This window comes from Chiloscyllium punctatum, chromosome 9, assembly GCF_047496795.1.
Source record: "Chiloscyllium punctatum isolate Juve2018m chromosome 9, sChiPun1.3, whole genome shotgun sequence".
NCBI lineage: Eukaryota > Metazoa > Chordata > Chondrichthyes > Orectolobiformes > Hemiscylliidae > Chiloscyllium > Chiloscyllium punctatum.
The window spans coordinates 49,893,756-49,917,410 of NC_092747.1; the positions used below are offsets into that span (position 1 = coordinate 49,893,756).

The 23,655-nt window shown below is 38.7% G+C and overlaps 1 protein-coding gene across 1 annotated transcript in view; it reads right to left on the bottom strand.

Annotated features, from left to right (window-relative positions):
• Positions 1-11,081: 11,081 nt before the first annotated feature.
• The window catches only part of LOC140481386 (protein THEM6-like), a 34,604-nt gene continuing 22,030 nt past the window's right edge, over positions 11,082-23,655 (bottom strand). Inside the window, exon 4 of the mRNA XM_072577489.1 lies at positions 11,082-15,568. Coding sequence (XP_072433590.1) covers positions 15,341-15,568 — 228 coding nt within the window. The 3' untranslated portion in view covers positions 11,082-15,340. The remainder of the gene's footprint in view (positions 15,569-23,655) is intronic.

Genomic DNA, 23,655 nt, shown 5'->3' on the forward strand with positions numbered 1-23,655 from the left:
ACAGGGTCAACATGGATGTATAAACGGGAAATCATGTTTGACAAACCTGATGAGGCTTTTGAGGATGTTTAGCAGAGTGAATCAAGGTGAGCGGGTGAATGTGATGTATTTGGATTTTTGGAAGACTTTTGATAAGGTGTCTCGCAGAAAGTTAGGAAACAGAATTAAGTGCATGGAGTTGATGCTAACCTACTGATGTGGATGTAGGATTGGTTAACAGGCAAAGTGGAGAGTATTGAATAAATGGGTCATTCTTGGGTAATCGGGCTATGACCAGTCCAAGGATCAGTGCTTGGGCCCAACTGTTCACATACCATATCAGTGATTTGCACCTGAGGATCATTCATATTTTCATGTTTGCAAATGATTAAAAAACATGTTGGAAATGAGGATTGTAAACAAGATGCAAAGAGACTTCAAGGGGATTTAGGCAGGTTGAGTGAATGGGCAAGAACATCGCAGATAAAACATAATGTGAGATTACCCACTTTGATAAGAGGAAGGAAGTAGTTATTTCTTGAATGGTGAGAGATTGAAAAGTATTGATATCCAAATAGACTTAGGTTTCCTTCATAAGTTACTGAAAGCTTGTGTGCAGATGCAGCAAGCAATTTGGAATGAAAACCAAAATGTTGCACGACTTAAGAGGATTTGAATACAGGAGCAAAGACAACTTGTTTCAGTTGTTTATAATGCTTATTATATCACAGCTGGAATATTGTCCAGATCTGGAATACTATCTAAAAAGATGGTGGAAGCTGATTCTATTTGTAATTTTAGAAGGGAGTTGCACAGGTACTTGAGAATGAAGAACTTGCAAGTTACAGGGAAGAAATCGGGTGGAACTAAACATACCTGCTGTTTCATAGAACAAGCACAGGCACAACAGGCCAAATGGTAGTCTTCTGTAAGTTTCAATGATTCTCCAAATCATTACTCAAATCTACTTTTCAACTTTTGTTAGTGTTTCTTGAGTGCTGCTTGTATTGCTACATGCAATTCTACAAACAGCTGAACAAAAAAAAAGGATTAAGGACCTAAGAAATTGGTACAGGAGTAGACAATTCAGCTCCTCGAGCCTGTTCCACCATTTAATATGATCACAGCTGATCTCATCTCGGCCTCAACTCCAGTTTCCTGGCTGCTTTCCATAAACTTTCTACCCTAGACTAATTTGAAAACACTATCTATTCCTTAACTCTATTCAGTTTCCTGACATCCACCACACTCTAGTGAGTGAATTTCTCAGATTCATGACAGTGTGAGAAAGTAAGTTCTTCCTCATCTCTGTTTTAAGTCAGCCACCCCTTCGCCTAAAACAATCACCTCTCATTCTAGATTGCCCCAAAAGAGGAAACATTCTCTCCACATCAATTTTTGTCAATCCCCTTTAGCATGTTAAAAACCTCAATTAGATCTCCTGTCATCCTTCTAAACTCTTAAGTACTGGCCTGAACTGCTCAATCTCTCCACATTGCTTTCATCCCTGGAATCAATCTCATGACCCTTCTCTGAACTGCCTCCAATGCAATTACATCCTTCCTCAATCAATGGATTATTTGAATGAATGCTAAGAATTTAGAACCAGGATGGATGAAATTTGTGGCGGTGGTGTGCTACTTTTCTGGAGAGTAAATCTGATCAGAAAAACAAATATTAAATGGTAGTAGATAAACATGATTGGTCTCCATGCAGTGATGAGGGTCTCTCCTAAAATAGACAATAAGGGAAACAGTGATCAACATTTGCTGAGAATATGTATAACCAATTCCCTGAGTAGGTGCAGGTATAAGGTCATGTGAAATGGGTTTTTGAACTTGCTTTCATCATGATCTGGATAGTTTATAAAAAGTGTTGAGAAGTGTGAGATGCCACAAAGATTTAATATTAGTTACTGCCTGCTGAGGTGAGCTGCTTTTTTTTTCTGTTGATGGTACTGCTACAATGATGTGAGGGAGAGGAATTCAACGATATTGGTATGAAGTAGCAGATATCTCCTTAGTCCTTAATGTTAATGGCACTTGCCAGTACCCCAACAATACATCAATCTTAAAAAGAAATTATGCACTGCCGACCATATCTATTCAGTCTTCTAACTGTGCAATTGGGTTATGAATCTGTTTTCACGATTGAATTTACCTTTCTGTAGTCTGTATCGTGTTATGAAGATGTAGGAGTACTGTACCTTTAAGACAGTTGAAAAGCTAGCAAAGACTTTGAGAAGCACAGAGAGTCCGGAACAAGGTAACAATGTAACATTTGGTTGATACAGCTAAAAGTTGTGTTGCTAGGGTACAAAAACAAATTTGAATTTGGCCAATCAGTCTAAATTATGCCCCAAGTTACCAAATCCAATCGAGTTTGAAAAAATAATGTTTTGACAACAGTAAATCATTGAAATGATTAGATGTTTTGGGGTATAAATATCAGACATTTTGAACAGTGAGCCACAGCGGCAAAGAGCAGCCAGCACCAACAAGTACAGAAACTGCGTGCGGAAAGATCTTCTCTTAAAAGGTACCCTTATTGATCAAAGATCTGTGAAGCAGAATCCCTAAGAAGAAAGAGGAAAATCTACAGAGGACACTCGGCAAAACTGACTGGTTTTTATTTTTGTAAATTGTAATCGGGATTTTTATTGGACCAGTATTATAGAGGGGAAGGTAAAAGATATGTTTAGAAAAAGGAGTTGTAAATAGTTGTTAGTTAATTAATTTCTGGTAGACATAAAAAAAGTTGGTAATTTTTACTTTAAATAGTGACTTTTGGGATAGTTCTTTGCCTCTCGAATTTTAACAGATTACAGCATGGGATGAATCTTTTCTGTGTTGCTTGCTTAAATTAGTAGAGGGCTTTCCCTGTGTTGTAACAATAGAATCTAGGTGATCCATCCAGTTTAGGAATTAACACTAGTGAACTCCAGCTGCTTTGATTCTGTTCATTCAAATGATTTTTCATCAGTCTTGAGTCTCTGTTTCCATTTGAGTCTGTTAGTTTGGGCTCAACCAATGAGAACGTTATTTTATTGCTACTGATTCCTGTCAGTCCACATTAAGTTATTTCTACAGATTACCGTATACTTCCTAACTGGTCGTACTAACCTAATAATGAGAAAACAATGTCTTAATTGTCACAATATTTCTGTGTTTACTAATTGAATTGTAGGAGGTTGCTTTGAGAACTGCCTACCTCTCCTTCCACTTCACTCCTCTTCTCTGTCACCCTCCACTACTCTTGCCAATAGATGCCCTTGCTCCTCTTTATCATTCCTGCAGTGATACCATTTGAGCATGTATATGTGACATAACTAATTCATCTTCCTACAATCAGGAGAGAGCAATTTGCATGGTCAGAATGACGGAGACTTTACTGGAGTTTGAGACAGTGTGAGTAACTGGGGATTTGTGTCAATATTAGAATTTGGGTCAGAGGAGAAAGAGATAGAGATACATGGATATGAATTAATTGCTATTTGAGCGACAGTTCTGCATTATGACCAGGACTGGGAATTGAATACTCAAGAATATTTGACATTTTGGAAGGACAGTCAAGAAGGGAAAGGAAGTAAGGATCAGTACAAGGGATAATGGTAAGGGAGAATCTCAGATGGGAAGAATAATGCGTACAATGTGTTTGGGTAGATCTAAGATACAGCAAAGGGCAGCAGACATTAGCTTGAATTATTTAAAGGCCACCAAATAGTGGTGTAATGTGGAGCATTATAATATGGGCAATTTGACATTATGTTTGAAAGTGAGGTCATTCATTCTGAAGCAACAGTGTTAAATAAGGGAAATGATAAAAGCATGAGGCACAAATTAATTGAGGAAGATTAGGAAGACTCATAGAAAAACATGACTGTACATGTATGCAATGGATAGTCTTTAAAGAACTATTACATGACTCATAACAACTATGCATTCCTTCCAGAACAAAATGTCAGTCAACCATGGCTAACAAAGTTCAAGATTGTATCAGATTCTAAGCAGGTTCTGCATATAGCAGTAATTCTGAGGATTGGGAAGTCTTTAGAGTACAACAAAGATGGTCCAAGAAACTGATCAAAAATGTGAGAACAAAATCTAGCAAGACATATTAAAATGGACTGTAATATCTTCCGTAGGTGGAAAAAGGAGATATTTGGCTAAAACAAAGATGGGTTCATTACTGGAAGAATCAGGAGGATTTGTAATGGGGAATAGAGAACTGATAGAGAAGTCAAATGATTGTTTTGTATCTGTTTTCACTGAGGAAGATACTAGAAATCTCCCAGAACTGAAGATCCAAGTGACTGAGAAGAATGAGAAGTTGAAGGAAATTAACATCAGTAGGAAGATTGTACTGTAGAAATTAATAGGGCTAAAAGTTGACAAGTCCTCAGGGTTGATGGTCAATATTGAAGGAGGTGGCTATTGAGATAGTCAATGCATTGGTGATTACCTAAGCCACAGCTAACAAAATATATTTAAGATGTACTGACCAGAACATGAATCTGGGATTCCTGCAATAGGAAGGACATCACTAAATTGGAGGGTTCAGAAAAGATTTACCAGGATTTTGCCAGGAACAGAGGGTTTGAGTTATAAAAATAGGATGTAAAGGCTGGGAGCACAGGAAGTTGAGGAATGACCTTCTAAAATGTTGAGGGGCATAGGTAAGGTGAAGAGCGAGGATCTTTCCCCTAGGGTGGAGGAAGTTCAATACTAGGAGGTATACTTTTAATGTGAGAGGAGAAAGAGTTAAAAGGGACATGAGGGCAATTTTTTGAGTGGTTTGAATGTGGAATGAACTACTGGAGGAAGAGGTAGATGTAGGTCCAGTTACATGTAAAAGAGATTGGATAGATGCATAAATAGGAAAGGTTTAGAGGGGTATGGACCAAATGCAGCAAGTGGGGCAAATTTAGTTTGGGAAACATGGTTGGCTTGGATGAGTTGGACCAAAGGGTCTGTTTCTGTGCAGTATGATGCTATGACTCCACCTTCCCAAATTCTCTAGATTCTGGAATTCTGAGAAGTGCATCCTGAAGCAGTCCGGTAAGAGTGCCAAAATGTGACACGGGACAAGAGGAAACCGCTGATTGGGTAAGTAAGGTTGGTTAGTATACTATCTTCTTATTGCTTAGAGTTTATAAAGCCTTTCGGATTTATACTTTATAAATATAATCGTGCAGAGGTTCAGAGAAGGAGGCCCCTAAAGTAATTAGTATTATTTGATTTTAAGGGCAATCTAAGGGTTTAATTTAAAGGAGAAACTTGTGGAATGAGCTCAAGGCAGTGCTGTGCTGTGCTCCTCCTCCTCTTCCAGATGTTAAGGTGACCAGAACACACTTTAAAGATAATTCAAAGAAATGTTTGGCATGTCTTCATTAAATGAGGCTGAAGAAACAGATCCATTAAGTTGGCACAAACAGCTCACATTGAAGCTGAGTCAGACAGACGTTCTGAGTGTTATCATCTTAAAAACTGAGTTCTGATGAGGAAGTGAAGACATTTCACAGACCTGCAGACAAGAATTGTTCATCAAACAATGGTCAAACCAGATACCGTATGGAGAAATTGTGAGTGATGCATGAAATTACTCTTGCATAGTATATAGTCAGAGAGTCATACAGCACAGAAACAGACCCTTTGGTTCAACCTGTCCGCATTGACCAGATATCCCAATTTGATCTGGTCTTGTTTACCAGCATTTGGCCCATATCCCTCTAAACCCTTCCTATTCATGTACCCATCCCAGATGTCTTTTAAAAGTTGTAATTGTAGCAACCTCAACCACTTCCTCTGGCATTTTGTTCTATATGCACACCACCCTCTTCATGAAAAAGGTACCCCTTAGGTCCTTTTTACATTTTTTTCCCTCTCACCTTAAATCTATGCCCCTTTTCCATGCCCTTCATGATCTTACAAACTTCTATAATGTCACCCCTCGGCATCCAACATTCCAGGGAAAAAAGTCCCAGCCTAGGGTCAGTTGCAGATGGCAAAATGTAATGAATCTATCAGAAAGGTTTCTTATGCGATGAAACAAAGGGATTGGGTAAAGTATGTCTGCTTTTAAGGCAAGGAGTGTCTGAAATAAGAGTGGCAAACTTAGAGCATGGATCAGTACTTGGGGCTACGATGTTGTGGCCATAACGGAGACGTTGGTTTCACAGGCAGGAACGGTTGCTTGATGTTCCAGGGTTTAGAACGTTTAAAAAGAACAGGGAGGGTGGAAAAAGAGGAGGGGGTGTAGCATTACTAATCAGAGTGCATCACAGCTACAGAAACGAAGGTTGTTGAGGAAGTTGTCTACTGAGTCAGTATGGGTGGAAATTAGGAACAGCAAGAAAACAGCCACCTCATTGGGGGTTTTCTACAGACCACCTAATAGCAGCAGAGAGATTGAAGAACTCATAGGCGGGCAGATTCTGGAAAAGTGCAGAAGTAGCAGGGTTATTGTTATGGATGATTTCAACTTTCCCAATATCGACTGGAACCTCGTAAGTGCAGATGGTTTGGATGGAGCCGTTTTTGTCAGGTGTGTTCAGGAGGGTTTCCTTACTCAGGATGTAGACAGACTGACTAGGGGAGAGGCCATTTTGGATTTCATGCTCGACAACGAGCCAGGACAGGTGTCAGATCTTGTGGTGGGAAAGCACTTTGGTGAAAGTGATCACAACTGCCTCACATTTAGCATAGCCTTGGAGAGGGAAAGGAGCAGTTTCCGAGGGAAGATATTTAATTGGGGAAAAGGAAATTATGACGCTATCAGACAGGAGTTGGGAAGTACAGACTGGGAGCAGTTGTTCCACAGAAAGGGCACAGCAGACATGAGACTATTTAAGGAGCAGTTGTTGCAAGTGATGCACAAATTTGTTCCTCTGAGACCAGTAAGAAGGGGTAAGATTTAAGGAACCTTGGATGATGAGAACAGAGGAGCTTCTCGTCAAAAGGAAGAAGGCAACTTGCGTAAGGTGGAAGAAGCAAGGATCTAGCCCAGCTTTAGAAGATTACAGGCTTGCTAGAAGGGAGCTCAGAAATGGACTGAGGAGAGCCAGAAGGGGCCTTGAAAAAGGCTTAGCAAGAAGGATTAGGGAGAACCCAAAGGCATTTTCCTCATACATGAGGAATAAGAGAATGCTCACCGAGAAGGTAAGGCTGATCAAGGATAGCGGAGGGAACTTGTGCGTGGGGTCTGAGCAGATAAGGGAAGGCCTAAATGAGTATTTTGCTTAGGAAAGGGAATTTGTTGTGAATGAAAACTTAGAGGAGCTGGGATACAGTCTTGGCCGGATCGAGATTGATGAAGTTAATGTGCTGGAAATTTTGGAAAACATTAAGATTGATAAATCTGGTCTGACCTTGGGGACTTATCTTGGGCTGCTCTGGGAAGAGAGAAAGGAGGTTGCTAAGCCGCTGGCGAGGATATTTGCCTCCTCACTCTCCACGGGAGTTGTACCGGAGGATTGGAAGGAGGTGAATGTTGTTCCTCTTTTCAAGAAGGGTAACAGCGAAATCCCTACAATTACAGACCAGTCAGTCTTACATCTGTGGTCAGCAAAGTTTTGAAAAGAATTCTGAGGGATAGGATTTATGACTATTTGGCAAAGCATAGCATAGGCAGTCAGCATGGCTTTGTGAGGGGCAGGTCATGCCTCACAAATCTTATTGAGTTCTTTGAGAAGGTGATGAGACAGGTCGATGAAGGTCGAGCAGTGAATGTGATGTATATGGACTTCAGCAAGGCATTTGATAATGTTCCCCATGGTAGGCTCATTCATAAAGTCAGGAAGTATGGGATACAGGGAGATTTGGCTATCTGGATTCAGAATTGGCTGGCTGACAGAAGGCAGAGTGTGGTTGAAGATGGAAAGTATTCTGCCTGGAGGTCAGTGTTGAGTGGGGTCCCGCAGGGCTCTGTTCTTGGACCTCTGCTCTTTGTAGTTTTTATAAATGACTTGGACGAGGAGGTTGAGGGGTGGGTTAGTAAATTTGCAGATGACACAAAGGTTGGAGGTGTCATCGATAGAATAGAGGGTGACTGCAGGCTGCAGCGCGACATAGACAGGATGCAGAGCTGGGCTGAGAAATGGCAGATGGAGTTCAACCTGGATAAATGCGAAGTAATGCATTTTGGAAGATCGAACTCGAATGCTGAATATAGGATTTAAAGACAGGATTCTTGGCAGTGTGGAGGAACAGAGGGATCTGGGTGTGCAAGTACATAGATCCCTCAAAGTTGCCACCCAAGTGGATAGGGTTGTTAAGAAAGCATATGGTGTTTTGGCTTTCATTAGCAGGGGGATCGAGTTTAAGAGCCGTGAGGTTTTGCTGCAGCTCTACAAGTCCCTGGTGAGACCACAATTGGAATATTGTGTCCAGTTCTAGTTGCCCTACTATAGGAAAGATAAGAGGCTTTGGGGAGGGTGCAAAGAAGGTTTACCAGGATGCTGCCTGGACTGGAGGGCTTGCCTTATGAAGAAAGGTTGAATAAGCTTGGACTTTTCTCTCTGGAGAGAAGAAGGAAGAGAGGAGACCTGATCGAGGTGTACAAAATAATGAGAGGAAGAGATAGAGTCAATAGCCAGAGACTTTTCCCCAGGGCAGGATTCACTGGTACGAGGAGTCATAGTTTGAAGATATTAGGAGGAAGGTATAAAGGAGATGTCAGAGGTAGGTTCTTTTTGCAGAGAGTTGTGAATGCATGGAATGCGTTGCCAGCTGTGCTGGTGGAAGCAGAGTCATTGGGGAAATTTAAGTGACTGTTGGACATGCACATGGATTGCAGTGAGTTGAGGGGTGCATCGGTTGTTACTATATTTTTCATTAGGATTATACCTCAGCACAACATTGTGGGCCAAAGGGCCTGTTCTGTGCTATACTTTTCTATGTTCTATGTTCTATTCAGCGTCTTCCTATAATTCAAATCTGCCAGTCCTGGCATCAACCTTGTAAATCTTTTCTGCACCATCTTAGGTTTAACAGCATCCTTCCAATAGAAGAGCAAACAGAATTGTACCCAGTATTCTAAAAGGGACCTCCCCCAATGTCCTGTACAGCCATAACGTAACATCACAACTCCCATACTCAGTGTTCTGACTAATGAAGGCAAGTGTGCCAAATACCTCCTTCACCATCCTGTCTATCTGCGACTCAACTTTCAAGGAACTATGCGCTTGCACCCCTGTGTCTATTTGTTCGGCCACAGTCTCAGGCCCTACCATTAACTGTATAAGTCCTGTCCTGACTTGCCTTATAAAAATATGACACCTCACATTTATCTAAATTAACCTCCATTTGCTACCCCTCGGCTCATTGGCCCATCTGATCAAAGTCCCATTGCAAGCTGAAATAATCTTCTTTGTCCACTACACCAGCTATTTTGCTGTCATCTGCAAACTTACTAACTGCCACTCCTATATCCACATTCAAATAATTTACATAAATGACAAAAAGCAGAGAACCCAGCACCAATCCCTGTGGTACACGATTCGTCACATGCCTTCAATCTGAAAAGCAACCCTCTACCACCATACTCAATCTTTATTGGAATATGAGAAACACAAGCATTGATAAACAGCTATTTTACATGACCAAGACTTCCATAAAAATATAATGCAATTCTGTAAAACATGTCATACATGTCAGGTACTAGGAAAGCAACATATAATTAAACCACACCCTTTGATACCCTTACAGTTTTTGAAGAACCATTTAGTTAGGTGTTAGTAGATTGTGAAGGAACATACTGAAAACGAAATGGATTATCAGTATATACTTAGGTTATGGATATAACAACTCTATTTGCAGAAGCTATTCTTGAAATAGTGACTATTGCAGCTAAGGTAGTAGTGGAAAAGTTCCCTTTTTTTTTATTCGTTACAATATGCAAATTGAGATAGAATCCTGATCAGATTGTAACTTCATGTCGAACCTTTTCCAGGACATCATGAGCAAATTGGACATAAAAGAATTAAGTCAAATGCATATTACCTACAAACACAGGGCGCTTTGAAAAGTTAGCATCTGACTCTCAAAACTATGATTTAGGCGTACTGTCACAAGTATCCACAGGACCACAGGACTGTGACAAAAGATTTGTTTTCTTAATATCTGCTATATGTCAGAATTTCTACTGGATTTAGTCCATTTGAAGTGATTTACAGTCATGAGATTAGAAACCCATTAAAATTAATAAGGGAGAAGTTTTTGGAACAAAAACAACAAATCCTCAATGTTGGATTACATGCCCATGCTTCTCAAAAGACTTATAAGAGCATGTAGGGTACCACAATAGCTTTTGAAATTTCACAAACAAAAATAAAAGAATGGATGGATAAACATTCTACAAGTAGACTGTTTGAAGCATGTGATGAATTTTGTGTTGTTGCTTTTCCAAGCTGAACCCCTGGAAGTGTGATTAAAGGTAGCTAGTAAGGGTGGTAAAGTGACTTATCTGACAGATTATACTGGTAAGGAACATTGGAACAAGTGTCAGCCATTCAGCTTGTTCAGCATGCCCTACATTCACTATGGTCATAGCTGATCAAACATTTCAATACCTTTTACCCACTTATAATTAGAAATCTAACAAATCTCTACCTTAAACATACTCAAAGACAGCTTCCACAGAACTGTGTTGGTAGAAAATTCCAAAGATTCATCACCCTATCAGTAAAAAAAATTCTCTTGAATCTCAGATCTAAGTGGCTTGACTCTTCTTTAAATCATGCCCCTGATTCCAGTCTCACCATCCAGGGGAAACATTTTACCTGCAGCTAACCTGTCCATCCTTTAAATCGTTTTTAGCATGAAAACCACCCAAACCTGGTTTTTGGAAGTTAACTTGAGACTGCCAGCAAAAAATTGGTCACCTCCAGGGAAACCTTTGCAATTTCCAGTGCCATTTGCAGCTCAAATTTGATATTTTGTTTACCACCTATTAATATCACTCTCAAATCCTCTCAGTCTCTTTTCTAAAATAATCTTAGATGAGCCCCCAATTTCTTGTACTTGTATTGGGAAAGTGTGCTGAGTCTCAAGTTCCACTGCAGAGAGTTGCCATAAGCTTTAATGATTTAATCAAATCTTACAAGGTCCCGACTGACTTCTTTAATGGAATCAAGTGAACAGAAAACACTGACCAGATTCTTGCATTTAACAAGAATTACTATTTCTTACAAATGAGTAAGTTTGAAACACAAGAAACAGCTATGAATTATCATTGTACGGATCTACTAGTTAAAACCTTAAACTCTTTGAAGACTTCTACATATCATGTTGCTAGTCAAATACCAATAGCACATAGGTAAAAGGAAAATAAAACCAGGAACGACTATTCAATAACACCAGTTCACATGGTTTACTGAGATGATGTTTTTAGTTTGTCAGGACTTAATGTTCTTCAATTGCTTTTCTCCAGGTCCCTTCGCTTCTTTCCATCCCAAATTACACAAAGGGCAGATTGCTTTGTGTCTGGAGTCACATGTAGGTCAAGTATGGATGGCAGGTTTCCTTCCCTAAAGGACATTAGTGAATCAGATGGGTTTTTGCAGCAGTCAACAGTTGCCATTCAGCTAGCTTTTTGGTACAGTTTTCAAAAAATTTCAAATTTCACCATCTTCCATGGTGAAAACCATGTGCTCAGACCATTTGCCAGGAGTTTTGGATTAATTATCCAAAATAATTACCATAATGTCACTGACTCCCTGAACTTCACTTCCTAATCACATATTCTATTTCTGTCCTTGCTGGTGGGACAGCTTTTGACTCTGTCTTGTCAACCATACCCACATTCCATGAACAAATATATAAAAAATGTTGTGACAGGCTGTGATATCAATGGCTTTGGTGTTTCTATTATGTAGCTGGGGGAAATTTTGATAAATCTATTAGAGGTAGAGGTAAAGGGAGGAAGTAGTTAGAAAATAATTGATGAATTGCCACAATGTGTTCTATAGTTTGTATACAGTCATTAGCCATAATCCACAAAGGACCATAGGCATCCCTCCATTAGAGAGAGAGAAAATTGGTTAAAAATGGCATGAAACCAGGAGGCAGGTCTCCATGAATTACCACAGTGAATTTGGGGATCATTCTGCTTCTCACTCTAGTGATTTAATTAACTGACTCTCACAAGATCAATTGCAGCCACATGTTGCCAGTGTTGAAGGTGATTAATGAGTCCCCATGCAGGTGTAAAAATCAAACAAACTGCCTCTAACCTGGAAGTGTTAAGCATTTTGAATGATACTTCAGTGCTACCAATCAAGGCAAGTGAAGGGTATTGCATAACACAAAGAACGTAAGCCTTGGATAGACTTTGCCTGGTTAAGAGATGAGATGTACCACACCTAGCTTCCAGACATGTATTTGACATGCATGGAGCTATTTATTCTTCCATCAGTGATCATGAAGATGTTGACAGGGGTGTGGTGGTAGATGTAAAGTTGAAAGCCAGCTGCTCAATTTTTTTTTCAAACTGACACTTATTATCACAATTCTGTGTGTTATCTAGATTATACTGTAGGTAGGCAGCAACGCTATTCAAAATGAAGATGAACAAGGCCCTGCAGATGCATTGAATTCTTTGAATGACTTTGCAACAATGTTCAAAAAAATCATCTAGTAATTAGAGTACAAAAGCAAGAAAGTTTCATGTACTTTATAAAACACTGACTTTACCTCAACTGGAGCATGGTGTCCAATTCTAATGTCCACACTTTTGAGAGGATGAGAAGAAATTGAAGTTGGTGTAGAGATTATTTATGAAAGAGGTTCTAGGGATAAGAGAAATCAATTATGAGGAATAATTTTGGTAACTGGGACTGATCTCCTTTGATAAGATTAGTTTGAGAGGAAATTTTATAGAGATGTTCAAAATAATGAGGGACCAGTGATGTAGATTTGATTCAAGGGTATCTCTACATGATGCATTTATACATGATGTAGGAATGCTTATGTTATCCTTCATAAGGAATTAGTAAATTGGTAATATGGTATTTTAGGATCCAACAGATATTTATTACAGCTCACTAACATACATAAATATTACATTCACAGGCAGGTTCATGTCCAGGCTAACATTAAACTTTTCATTTGCAAAGAGTAGCATGCTTCCATCAGCACATCATGCTTCAAGTGTCTAGAGTTGAGATGGAGTCTGAGACCTTTGTACTCAGGTCACATGCTATGATAGTGATGATATCTTCAGCATGTCTGTTAAAGCTATACTTACATACCAGCTGTAAGACATAACACAATAGCCAGAACACAGTAGATCCAAAGTATCTATTCCCATTAATAGAACATTAAAATCTAGAAAATTTTATTTTATACAGTAAGTGGTTGGAATCTGGAATGCATTGTCTTAGAGTAAAGCAGAAGCGAATTCAATTATGGCTTTCAAATTGCTTAATCATCTGAAGAGAGAGTATTTGAAGAACTATGGGGAAAAGGTGAGGAGGGTAAGGAGAACTCAGCTGGTCTTGCAGAGAGCCAGCAGTGAAGGGGCGGGCTAGATGTCCTTTCAATTATTACAAAATAATGGGGTTTTTTCAAACTGATCAAACTGGACAATGGCCTAGTTTCTGCACCGAAATGTGATGTTGCTAAAAGATTCTCCTTTTGAAGCATTTCTGTAAGCCCCATTAACCCGGAGGCAAAACCACCTCTTTAGCTTGCCCCACCATTCACTTTGCTCATTTATTGGCCATGTATTGTGGGCATTACTAGCTAGACCATCATTCATTTCCTGGAAGATACCAAGGAGCATGGCCAAGTTGGTGCAGTGCATCTTATAAAATTGTAACCATTCCTGCCACTGTGCATCAGTGGTGAAAGGTATGGATACTGAAGGTGATGGACGGGATAATCAATGAAGCACACCATTTGTTCTGAATATCGTCAAGTGTCTTGAGTGTTGTTGGAGCTACACCTATCCAGTCAAATTGAGGGTATTCCATCATACTCCTGACCTGCCTTGTAGACGATGGGCAGGCATTGGGAATACAGGACTTGAGCTACTTACTGCACGATTCCCAATCTCTGACCTGCTCTTGTAGCAGCCATGTTTAATATGGTCAGTCCAGCTAAATTTCTGGTCAATGGTAATCCCTGGGGTGTTTATTATAAGTGATGTTTTTTCTGTGCTGTTGCTCAGAATATCTGGAATACTAGAGCTGGTGGGGTGCAGGCATGGTTTGGTGCAGTTTCACAGCTCCTGTGCAGCCTTCTCTTCATCATTCCCATTTTGATCCATGAGAAAGACATTTTGCTGCACTCAAATTCTGTTTTCTTTTTCATTACTGTTGTGCAGTAGTTCAATCTAATTAACCCTTTGGAGGTTAACAGTGAGGAAATTCTTAGCTTTTGCTTTACATGAATCACAAGGTGAAGTGTACCCACGATTCTGAGCTGTCACATAAATGTCCTTGTCTCCAATAATTAAAACTGATAGCCTTTGCAGGAACTTTACAACTACTAATCAGTGGAACAAGATTTGTAATAATATTGTGTGTCCTATACAATCCTGTCTTTCATCAGTTCTGAACACAGATTTCATCTTGGCCCTGTTTCTACTGGTCCCTGAAAATCGTTGTCTTTAATATGAAAATTAAATGTTTTTCTTTTTCTTGATCATTCTTCGTGGATCCCTTTCAGAGATGTTACTGGTTAGTCCTAACTTTATCTGGTACAATGCAATGAGCACATTGTAGGATTTGGATATAATTTTAATGCACAAATTTGATTTGCTCCTTTAAACAATCACTCACCTGCTTTACATGGAAGTACTGGGTGATCATTTAAAGGTTTTTCTGGACATTAAGTTAGGCAGTTCATCAGATATGGTGGTTTACTCAGGCCTGAATTAAGTAGCAGCAAACCCCCTCCTTACCAATTGAAATTAGACTGGTCTAGGTATGACCATTTTGGAAATAGAACATTATATCATGACATTAGTGACAGAGTAATCCTTTTCATGATGCCTGAGCTTTAAGCTAAGACTTGGGGACATAGTTATTTTAATATATATTGATAAAGATCTCCATCAAACATCCAGAAGATGATTAATAGTATTTACTGAAGCTAGTTGTGTTTTTTTCTTCCAACAATAAGGATCTCATAACAGCAATATATTAACTTTACAGGTTCTAAAGATGTACCATCTAATGTCATTAATTTATAATGTAAAGCTCATAACAGTAATAATAATTTTTTTCCTTGAAACACAAAATAAATATTTGATGAGGCGCTTAAATAAAGTAAAGCGTCAAGCTGAATGTTGAAATTCCAGTGAGATACTATTGCCATGGATCTCCAGTGTTCCTATTTCTTGACAGTTTGCTGTTAGTCCTTTATGCTTTCAGCTTTGCACTGCTGGCAAGGTTATATTTGATCCACAGCTGTAGCTCTTCTGGAAAATCTGGGCATTCCACTTTCCTCTTACATAAGGTCTGCAGCAACTTTTCTGGGGTGCTGTACAACACATGCTGTCGACATAACATGGTGGCACACACAAAGCTGTCCCTGCAAGAGATGAACTCCTGCTCGACATAGAACGCCTTTTCATCCCAGCAAAGAATCTGTTGGAGAGGGAATAAACATTTCATGAATAAAATAGTTCGTATTTTGCCACAATTACTCTGATTATACAAACCAGCCCGGAATTATGCTTCCAGGAATGCAAGCCAAAGACAGGGCTATGACATCGAAGCTCTAGTTCAGCCCTACTGATGTTAAGGCCTGTATATTCTGAGAAGTGGCAATCACATTCAGATTGCCATTTTGATCCATGTTCCATTAATAACAAGCTTCATATTTCTAGTCAGAATTTCGATCCCAGCTCCTTCAGAAATGTGAAGCCTATATAAAATCAATGTTAATTTCCAAAAACTGCAGAATAGTGCAGTCTTTGTAAAAATTTGGCATGAATGATTTTGGTATAGTAAATAAGAAATAGCTGCTTCCAGATTTAAGGTGATTGACAAATGAACCATACGTGACATGAGGAAACATTAATTTACGTAACTAGTTTTTGTGGTCTGCAAAACAGTACTTGAAAGAATGGTGGAAGGAGATTCACTAATAATACTTTAATAATAATATTAAAAAGACAATTAGATAAATGCTTGTCGGGGGAAATATTGGGCTATCAGGAAAAAGCAAAGTGGGATTAATTGAATAACTTTTTTAAAAGCAGCAGAGATACAATGAGCCAAAAAGCTTCCTTCTGTACTGGATCATTGTGATTTTATCCACCGTACTAGTTCTAATGAGGATTTACCACATAGTATGATTTCAGTCACCAGGACAACTTACAGACGAACAATTATTTTCTTTATCTGCACACTCCTATTGGTTGTATATTTCTTTTAATGTAATAGCATCAAATTTTCATACTTCTGCAAATGTTTGATATTTCTACACATACTTTTGTATTACATATCCATAAATTAAAACAACTTACAACTGATTTTTTTCAATTAAGCACCTGAAGATATTTTCCTACATTGTAAATATCAAATAGAGCATAGGCAACTAAAAATGAAGTCCTGACCTGGGGAAGCAAGCCGAACTGTGAAAGCAGCATACAAAAGAGCTCAGTAATTCCACAATCAACAGATCAGCTCAAAGTCCTCTAGTTATGCCGTATCCAGTCAAGAATAGTGGTACCCAATCAAATTACTGAAGAGAAAAGAGCCTCCAAAAATATCCCCATCTTCAACAAAGGCGGAGCACAATCCAGAGTGCAAAAGGAAATGCTGAACATGGATGATCCATCGCAGAGCCTCAGATACAAACATTTAACAGTGTGCACAATGGAAACAGCAAAACCTTTGGGCCTGACAACATCTAACACTAACGCTGAAGATGTGTGCTTCAGAACGAGATGCACTTCTAACACAGTTGATTGTAATACCAGACAAGCCAGATACAAAGTGAAACATGGTTTGACAGACCATAAATTTTATATTTGCAATTTGTTTGCCATAGTGGTCAGGCACTAAACATCTTTACAAGAGGTTGCGCATGTACCTTTAATAAATTTTGATGTTCTTTATTACATACAAAAGTAAAACAACAAATAAGTTTATGCTGGACAAGATTTAATTGAAAGGCTCTTATTATAGATACCAGAAATAAAGATTCACCCTTTTGACGACGACGACAACAACACATACTCAAACCTTGGTGATGGATCACCCTATTTCCCACTTTAAAAGTTCTTTATTCAGTGAGCACAGCTTCTGCATTCACTCAATTCCATTTATTAGTTGATGTCTCTTCCTGAATCCTTCAGATAACCTGCTAACACAGATTACTTAATTCTTATAAGGGTTCTTTAATCTCTTCTACAGCCTTATGTTTCTGGAGTTTTTCTCTCACTCACATGAAGCCAAGACATCTTTTTGTCTATCCTGTTTTGAAGACTGCTCAACAACATTGCTCCTTTTAGGACTATTTCTCTCTCGCCGAAAGAAATCTACACATCCATTGACTTTCTGCATTGCTCCATTATTTCCCCAAAATAAACTGGGTTATCTTTGCCTTGCTATGTCAGAAGACACCTTGCTGCTTGTCAATAAGCCATTTTTCTTCCCTCCTTTGTTTCTAAAGGCACTAACCTATTCATGAAGGTTCTTAAGAAGTCTAATGAGTTAATTGATTAAACCAGCTGTGGAAAAGGACATGTTTCTAATGGTTGTCAGTGATCAAATTGCTGAAGACTGGATGGTATTAGAGCTTGAAAATAGTTTGATTATCTGTTTCAGTCTGATCCTCAGAAGTCCAAATAAAGTAAATTGGAGCGTTCTGTGTGTAAGATTTTTTTGCATTATTTTGTTATCTACTTTGCTTCATTAAAGAACTTAGAGTACATCCTGCTGTTATTGACATCCAGAGTAAATCTGATGGACCAGGAAAAGTAGGAATAAATGATGATGGCCTCTGTTTTATGACATCTAATTTCTCCATTACACACTACCTCACTTCCTCAGAAGTCCAAAGACTTTCCTCCCCTGCGTCCTTCTCCAACAATCGCAAGATGACATTGAACTCATTCTAATCATACCTATACAGCAGTCACAAACATCATTATGTTCTGACCTGGTAGCAACTGCAAAACGTCTCTGATAGCTGTTCTCTAACTTCACATCCAGCCATTTTCTTTCTATTGAACACCAAGCTCTCCTACTAATAATCTTATTTTGCTCCCTGTCATCAGCTAACTATAAACTTATGACTTTGCAAAACACTTTAAATAAACATCCTTCTGTTTCTGCAGGAAACAAAATGTCTTTCAAGAAGCAATACTCAGATGACTAGATAATATCAAAGCCCTTAATGCAATGGAGCAAACAACACTCGAGATCATAGCTCATCAAGAGCAACTAATGTTGCAGTTGGCAAGGCTGCAGCAATACTGATTTCCTAATACTTATCCACAATACACTCAGCCTCACACATGCTCCATCATGTTACCAGTTGTTGCTCCCATTCTGAAACTCAGGCTTCCAGGAACTCAGCTGGAGACATGTTGTGCACATGTTCTATTCCTGAGCACTGAAACGGCCTTATTTTCCACAGTACAGGAAGAACACACCACAGCTTTGAACTCTTTCATCACTCACCCCTTTAAATTAAACACTTCAATTCTCTAAAAAATCAAACAATAATTTCTCTAGGGCCCTTCTTCTCTGGATCCCTGTAATACAGGAGTTATGCAACCAGCTTGATGACAATCCAAAATTGAATAGGGTAGTTAGTTATCAGCTACTGTCAGCACCATTCATCACCCATTTCCCTGCTGTGCACCTGAGGCAGAAAAGCAGTCACTTCAGAACCACCATCATGCACTCCATCATCCTGAAGCATCCCCTCAGGGATCTTCACTCTATGCACGGATAGCCTTAGCAGGGTCTGCTCATGAAACATCTCATACAAAGTTAGTAGCAGTGAGGGAACAGTGGAAATCATTGAAAAATAGAATTACTAAATTGCGGCACCAATCTTCAAAAGCAAATTCCTTTTGGCATTCATGCGATTGTACAATTTATTAATTAGGTTGTTAAGGAATTGCTGTTCCGTGGCTGAAAGTTTGGAGACACCTTGCATGGCAATCTGTCACAAGGTATCAGCACTCTGCAGTCTATCTTAGATTATGATAATTTCCACTGGACCTCCACAAAAAAAATTGCATAATGAGGTTAACACATTATGCTCTCCATTGGTAACCAGCATGCTTGCTCCCACATCACCACCTCAATTCTGCCCATCATGCTGCCAGAAAGCCATCTGGGTTAGACTGCTCCCACCAGAAGCCAATGTTCTGCAGCCTTTAAAGGCCTGGTCCTCTAAAGCCCAAGCTCCCAGAAATTGCTGACTGCCAACGTGTCCTGATTCCTCACTTGTGCCTTACGTATTTATGTTAAAGCTAATGGGACTCATTTGTAGGAACAGGTGAATTAATTTTAAAAAAAAACAAGGAATGAATCAGTTGCATTAAAATGTAACCTTTCAGTGTGACAAAATCTCTCCAAAGCACTTTATTGCCTTTGAAGTACATGATGGTTTAACACTTTGAAGGAAAATGATGTCAAGATTATCGCTGCATTAATCTGAAACTTTTGTTTGAAGTATAGCTTCATAGCAAGTTATTATCTTGCACTGTCAAGATATCATTGTTGATTCAATTGTGTAAATGTGCTTCACTGCAGAGTCAAAGAGTAGCAAACAATGAAATGAGAACTGATGAGGTGGAAAGCATGGTGGAACTTGAGAACAAACAGGTTAAACAAGGCTCTGCACATAGTTATATAATGTTCTATCCTTCTGAGAAAATCCTCACCTTCCCTAGAATTTTCCTCACTAACTGACATTCCTTCATGTACAGATATTTTTGTAGCAAGAAACGATTCAATACGTACATATTGCTCAAAATTCCATGGAATGTTGAAAAGCAAAAAGAAAATCACCTCTCATAAACTATTTGCTAAGTATGTATTAGTAGAATAAATGTAAAAGAAAGCAATCTTCAAGATAAACTCTCCGGGTGGCCTAACCACAAATAGCAAAACCTGGAGTGCTTGCAGTTGAGTGTCATTGTGAGAAAGAAATAGGGCTCCTGCAGCCTTGTGTTAGTACTCCTGAAGTCCGTTATGGGTGGTCTCTAGGATTAGAACCTAGTAACAGTGTAACAGTGAAGTGACAGCAATATATTTCTGTGTCTTCATACCCTTGCAATATATTTACTTAAGTTTAAAAATATTCGCTGTAGACCTAATCTTTATTCTATCAAACTGAACAACATTAAAGAAGTCAGGAGAAAGGTCATAAGGTCCAACAATAAAGTGACCATAACGGTAAATCAACCCTATCTTTTAGTTTTCCACTTGCTACTTCTTTATTGGCACTTATTTTGCCACCTTATATGTTTGTCTCTTTGTCATTAAGAAAACCATATCCTCTTTCCATGCTATTCTTAAACCACTTTTTCACAAAATGTTGAAATTGTTCAGGTATCATTGCAAGTAAAGAGTAGATGTAATTAAATGAATACTGTTAGAATATTTATTAAAAATTCAAAAGATAATCATGAATAGTAACATGAGAAGACTGTCACACTCACTGGAAACAGATCCCCACTTCCCAGTCATCACAAAAGCTAAACATTTTTATTAAAATACACAAAGTCCCCAATATACCTGTCAGAGACACCCAGGATACAGGAAACACAGGCCAGTTTCTGTACTTAACAAGAACTGTTATTTATTACAGATAAATAGATTCTAACTATAGTTAAACAACAATAAATTGTTGACATATAACTCTAGTAGTTAAGACTCTCACCCCATCTGCCCCTTGTAGCAGTCCAAAGGCTTCTGCCAGTATTCTGCGTACTCAAGATGTTCAGCTGCACAGGAGCCAATCAGATAGTTGTTTTTATGCTGATGGCCTTGGTCATCTACAATTAGTCACAACTATACAAAGCAATCAGCAATTTGTTGCTAGCCAAATTTTACATTGTACACTTTTCCTGATGTTGGCACATCTACAGACAGATTTCCCTACTACTTGAAAACAGCAGCAGTGTAAACATAACTTACAATGTGTTTGAGGAGGCTGGAAAGGGATTTGAGGGTTGGAAAGGAAGATTATTTGAAATTGGAGAACTCAGTGTTGAGTCGTCCGGGCTGTAGGCTGATTACGGTTTTACAAAAATATTGGTGAAGGTCCAGTGGTAATGTTCAGATGATGTTACATTTTTTAAAAAATTCATTAACATGATGTGGACATTGCTGGGCTGGGCCAGCATTTATTGTTCATCCCTAGTTGCCTTGGAGAGATGGTGACACATTTTTACCAGGGTGAGACTGCACAATGCATGAGCTATTATTCTACTGTAAAGGTGAAGAAGCAGTGATTACTATTGCTTTAAAGCTACAGAGTTAATTTTGGTGATAACTATTGATTCCCCCTTTCTTGATTTCTTGCCTGGTCTTGTCTTCTTCTTTCAAAATGTTGCAGCTACCTATCGTAATCCTATTTTTTAGTGTTTTGCCATAGTGTTTTTGTTTTGCTCTTACAAAGAGGGTATGAGCAGGCCTAAGTATTGATTAGGTAGGCAGGTGAACATGTGGCCTGCGAAATAATTAGAGCAGTCAGGTTAATGAAAATAAGACACTGGTAGCCATGAGAGTAAGCTGCAAAACACTTCAACAAAAAAGCATTCTGAGTTTTTGAACAAGCTGAGGAGTACTCAATAAGAATAGGCAGCTGAATATACGGGATGAAAAGTATGTAGTGAGCTAGTGTGCAAATGAGTAGATGGCTGGAAAGGAAAGGGAGCAGAAATACTGAAGTTCGATGCTACACTCTGTTGGTATGGTCACAGCCCGTACAACCAGAGGCTATGAAATTATCCTGTATTGGCTTTTTCAGAAAATGTAAAGCATCACTGGTAGCAACACTACAGATTGAACCTGGTGATAATTGCTGCTTGATCTGCCAGTGGATGGAAAATAATCAATTTCCCCAATGACAGAACATTTTATAGGAACATTGGAAAAAGAGTAGGCCATTCAACCCTTCGAGCTTGTTCCACCAGTCTGGGAGATCATGGCTGATCTGTGGCCCAACAAAAAAATCTCAGATTTTTAAAAAAACTGAACTAGCATTGATCGTCCTTGTGTTTAGAAGTACTCCCTAAAATTGCTGACATTTGTGGCCTGTGAAAACCTCAGCCTAACATCCAGCCAGACTGTCTAAGTTATGAATGTACAACTCAAGTACACATGCAGTAACTCCATTATTGGTAAGTTTGTTGTGCAGTACGATCAATGACATGTAAAGTTGACCCAGTTCTGAGAACAGCTTCCACTGCATAAGCACATTTGACAAAACTGGGATAAAATTTCACTGTTTAATTTCAGTTTCTGTGATGCCTTTGTTTCTAAAGGATAATTTCAAAATGTCTGTTGAAAATAAGTTGAAAAAGAATTATATCAATTTAGTTCTGAAGGAAGGTCACTGGACCTGAAATGTTAACTTTGCTTTTATCCACGGTTAGGTGAGAGGAGAAAGATTTTAAAAGAACAGGAGGGGCAACTTTTTCTTTTACACAAAGTGGTTTGTTTGTGGGATGAACTGCCAAAGAAAGTGGTGGATGTATAGAGAGTTACAACATTTAAGAGACATGGGTAAGTTCATGAATACGAAAGGTTTGGAGGGATATGGGCCAGATGTAGAAAAATGGGTTTAGTTTACTTTGAGAACATGTTTGGTGTGGACTGCTTGGACCAAAGGGTCTGTTTCCATGCTGTGTGACTGTGACTCTATGAAAGGTACTGCCAGAGCTGAGTTTTTCCAGCAATTTCTGTTTTTATTTCTGATTTCCAGTATCTGGAGTTATTTTTATATCAATTTAGTTATTGTGAAGTAGTTGTGAAATGGAAAGAAATTTTGAGTGATGGTTCATTTGAAATTATTGATCATAGGATAACTTTACACCTAATCTAAAACGAATAAGGCATTCTATTTAATATGATATAGTCTCAGTCAGGAAGGTGAATTTGCTTATTTTAGCAGGCTGTTGAAAATATAACAATAAGAACTTTTGCGCTGCTTTCTTTCAGTGACGGAGATCTACTTGTATGAACATTACAGGTAGATCTCATTCTACTTAAACAAAAACTGTAAATCTTTGGAAAAGGATAAAATCTTACCACGATGGATATGGTCTGGTACTTGGGATAAAACTGAGCCTGCAGCAGAAACACCAAACACAATAATTCAAAATGGAACCAATGAGCCTTAACTTGCAGTTTAGTGGAAATAATAACATCCATACCCTTATAACTTTTAGACTTGACTATTTCTGTGATTCCTGACCACATTGGCAAATTGAAGTTATGATTTGAGAAAATACCAGCAAATTATGTTATGATCTGGTTAGAGATCATTAACCTCTTATCTTTAAAGTAGACAAAAGGTGAAATCCAGTGGAGCTGCCATGAGAACAAAGCACAGATTCCAGTTTTGAACAACAATATTTTGCAAGTTAGAACAGTAATGCAATCTACAATAAAAATACAATTTACTTGTAACTCCCAGAATTAACATATGTGGTAAACATAGATAATATACTGTAGTCAAACACTTCACAGCATAC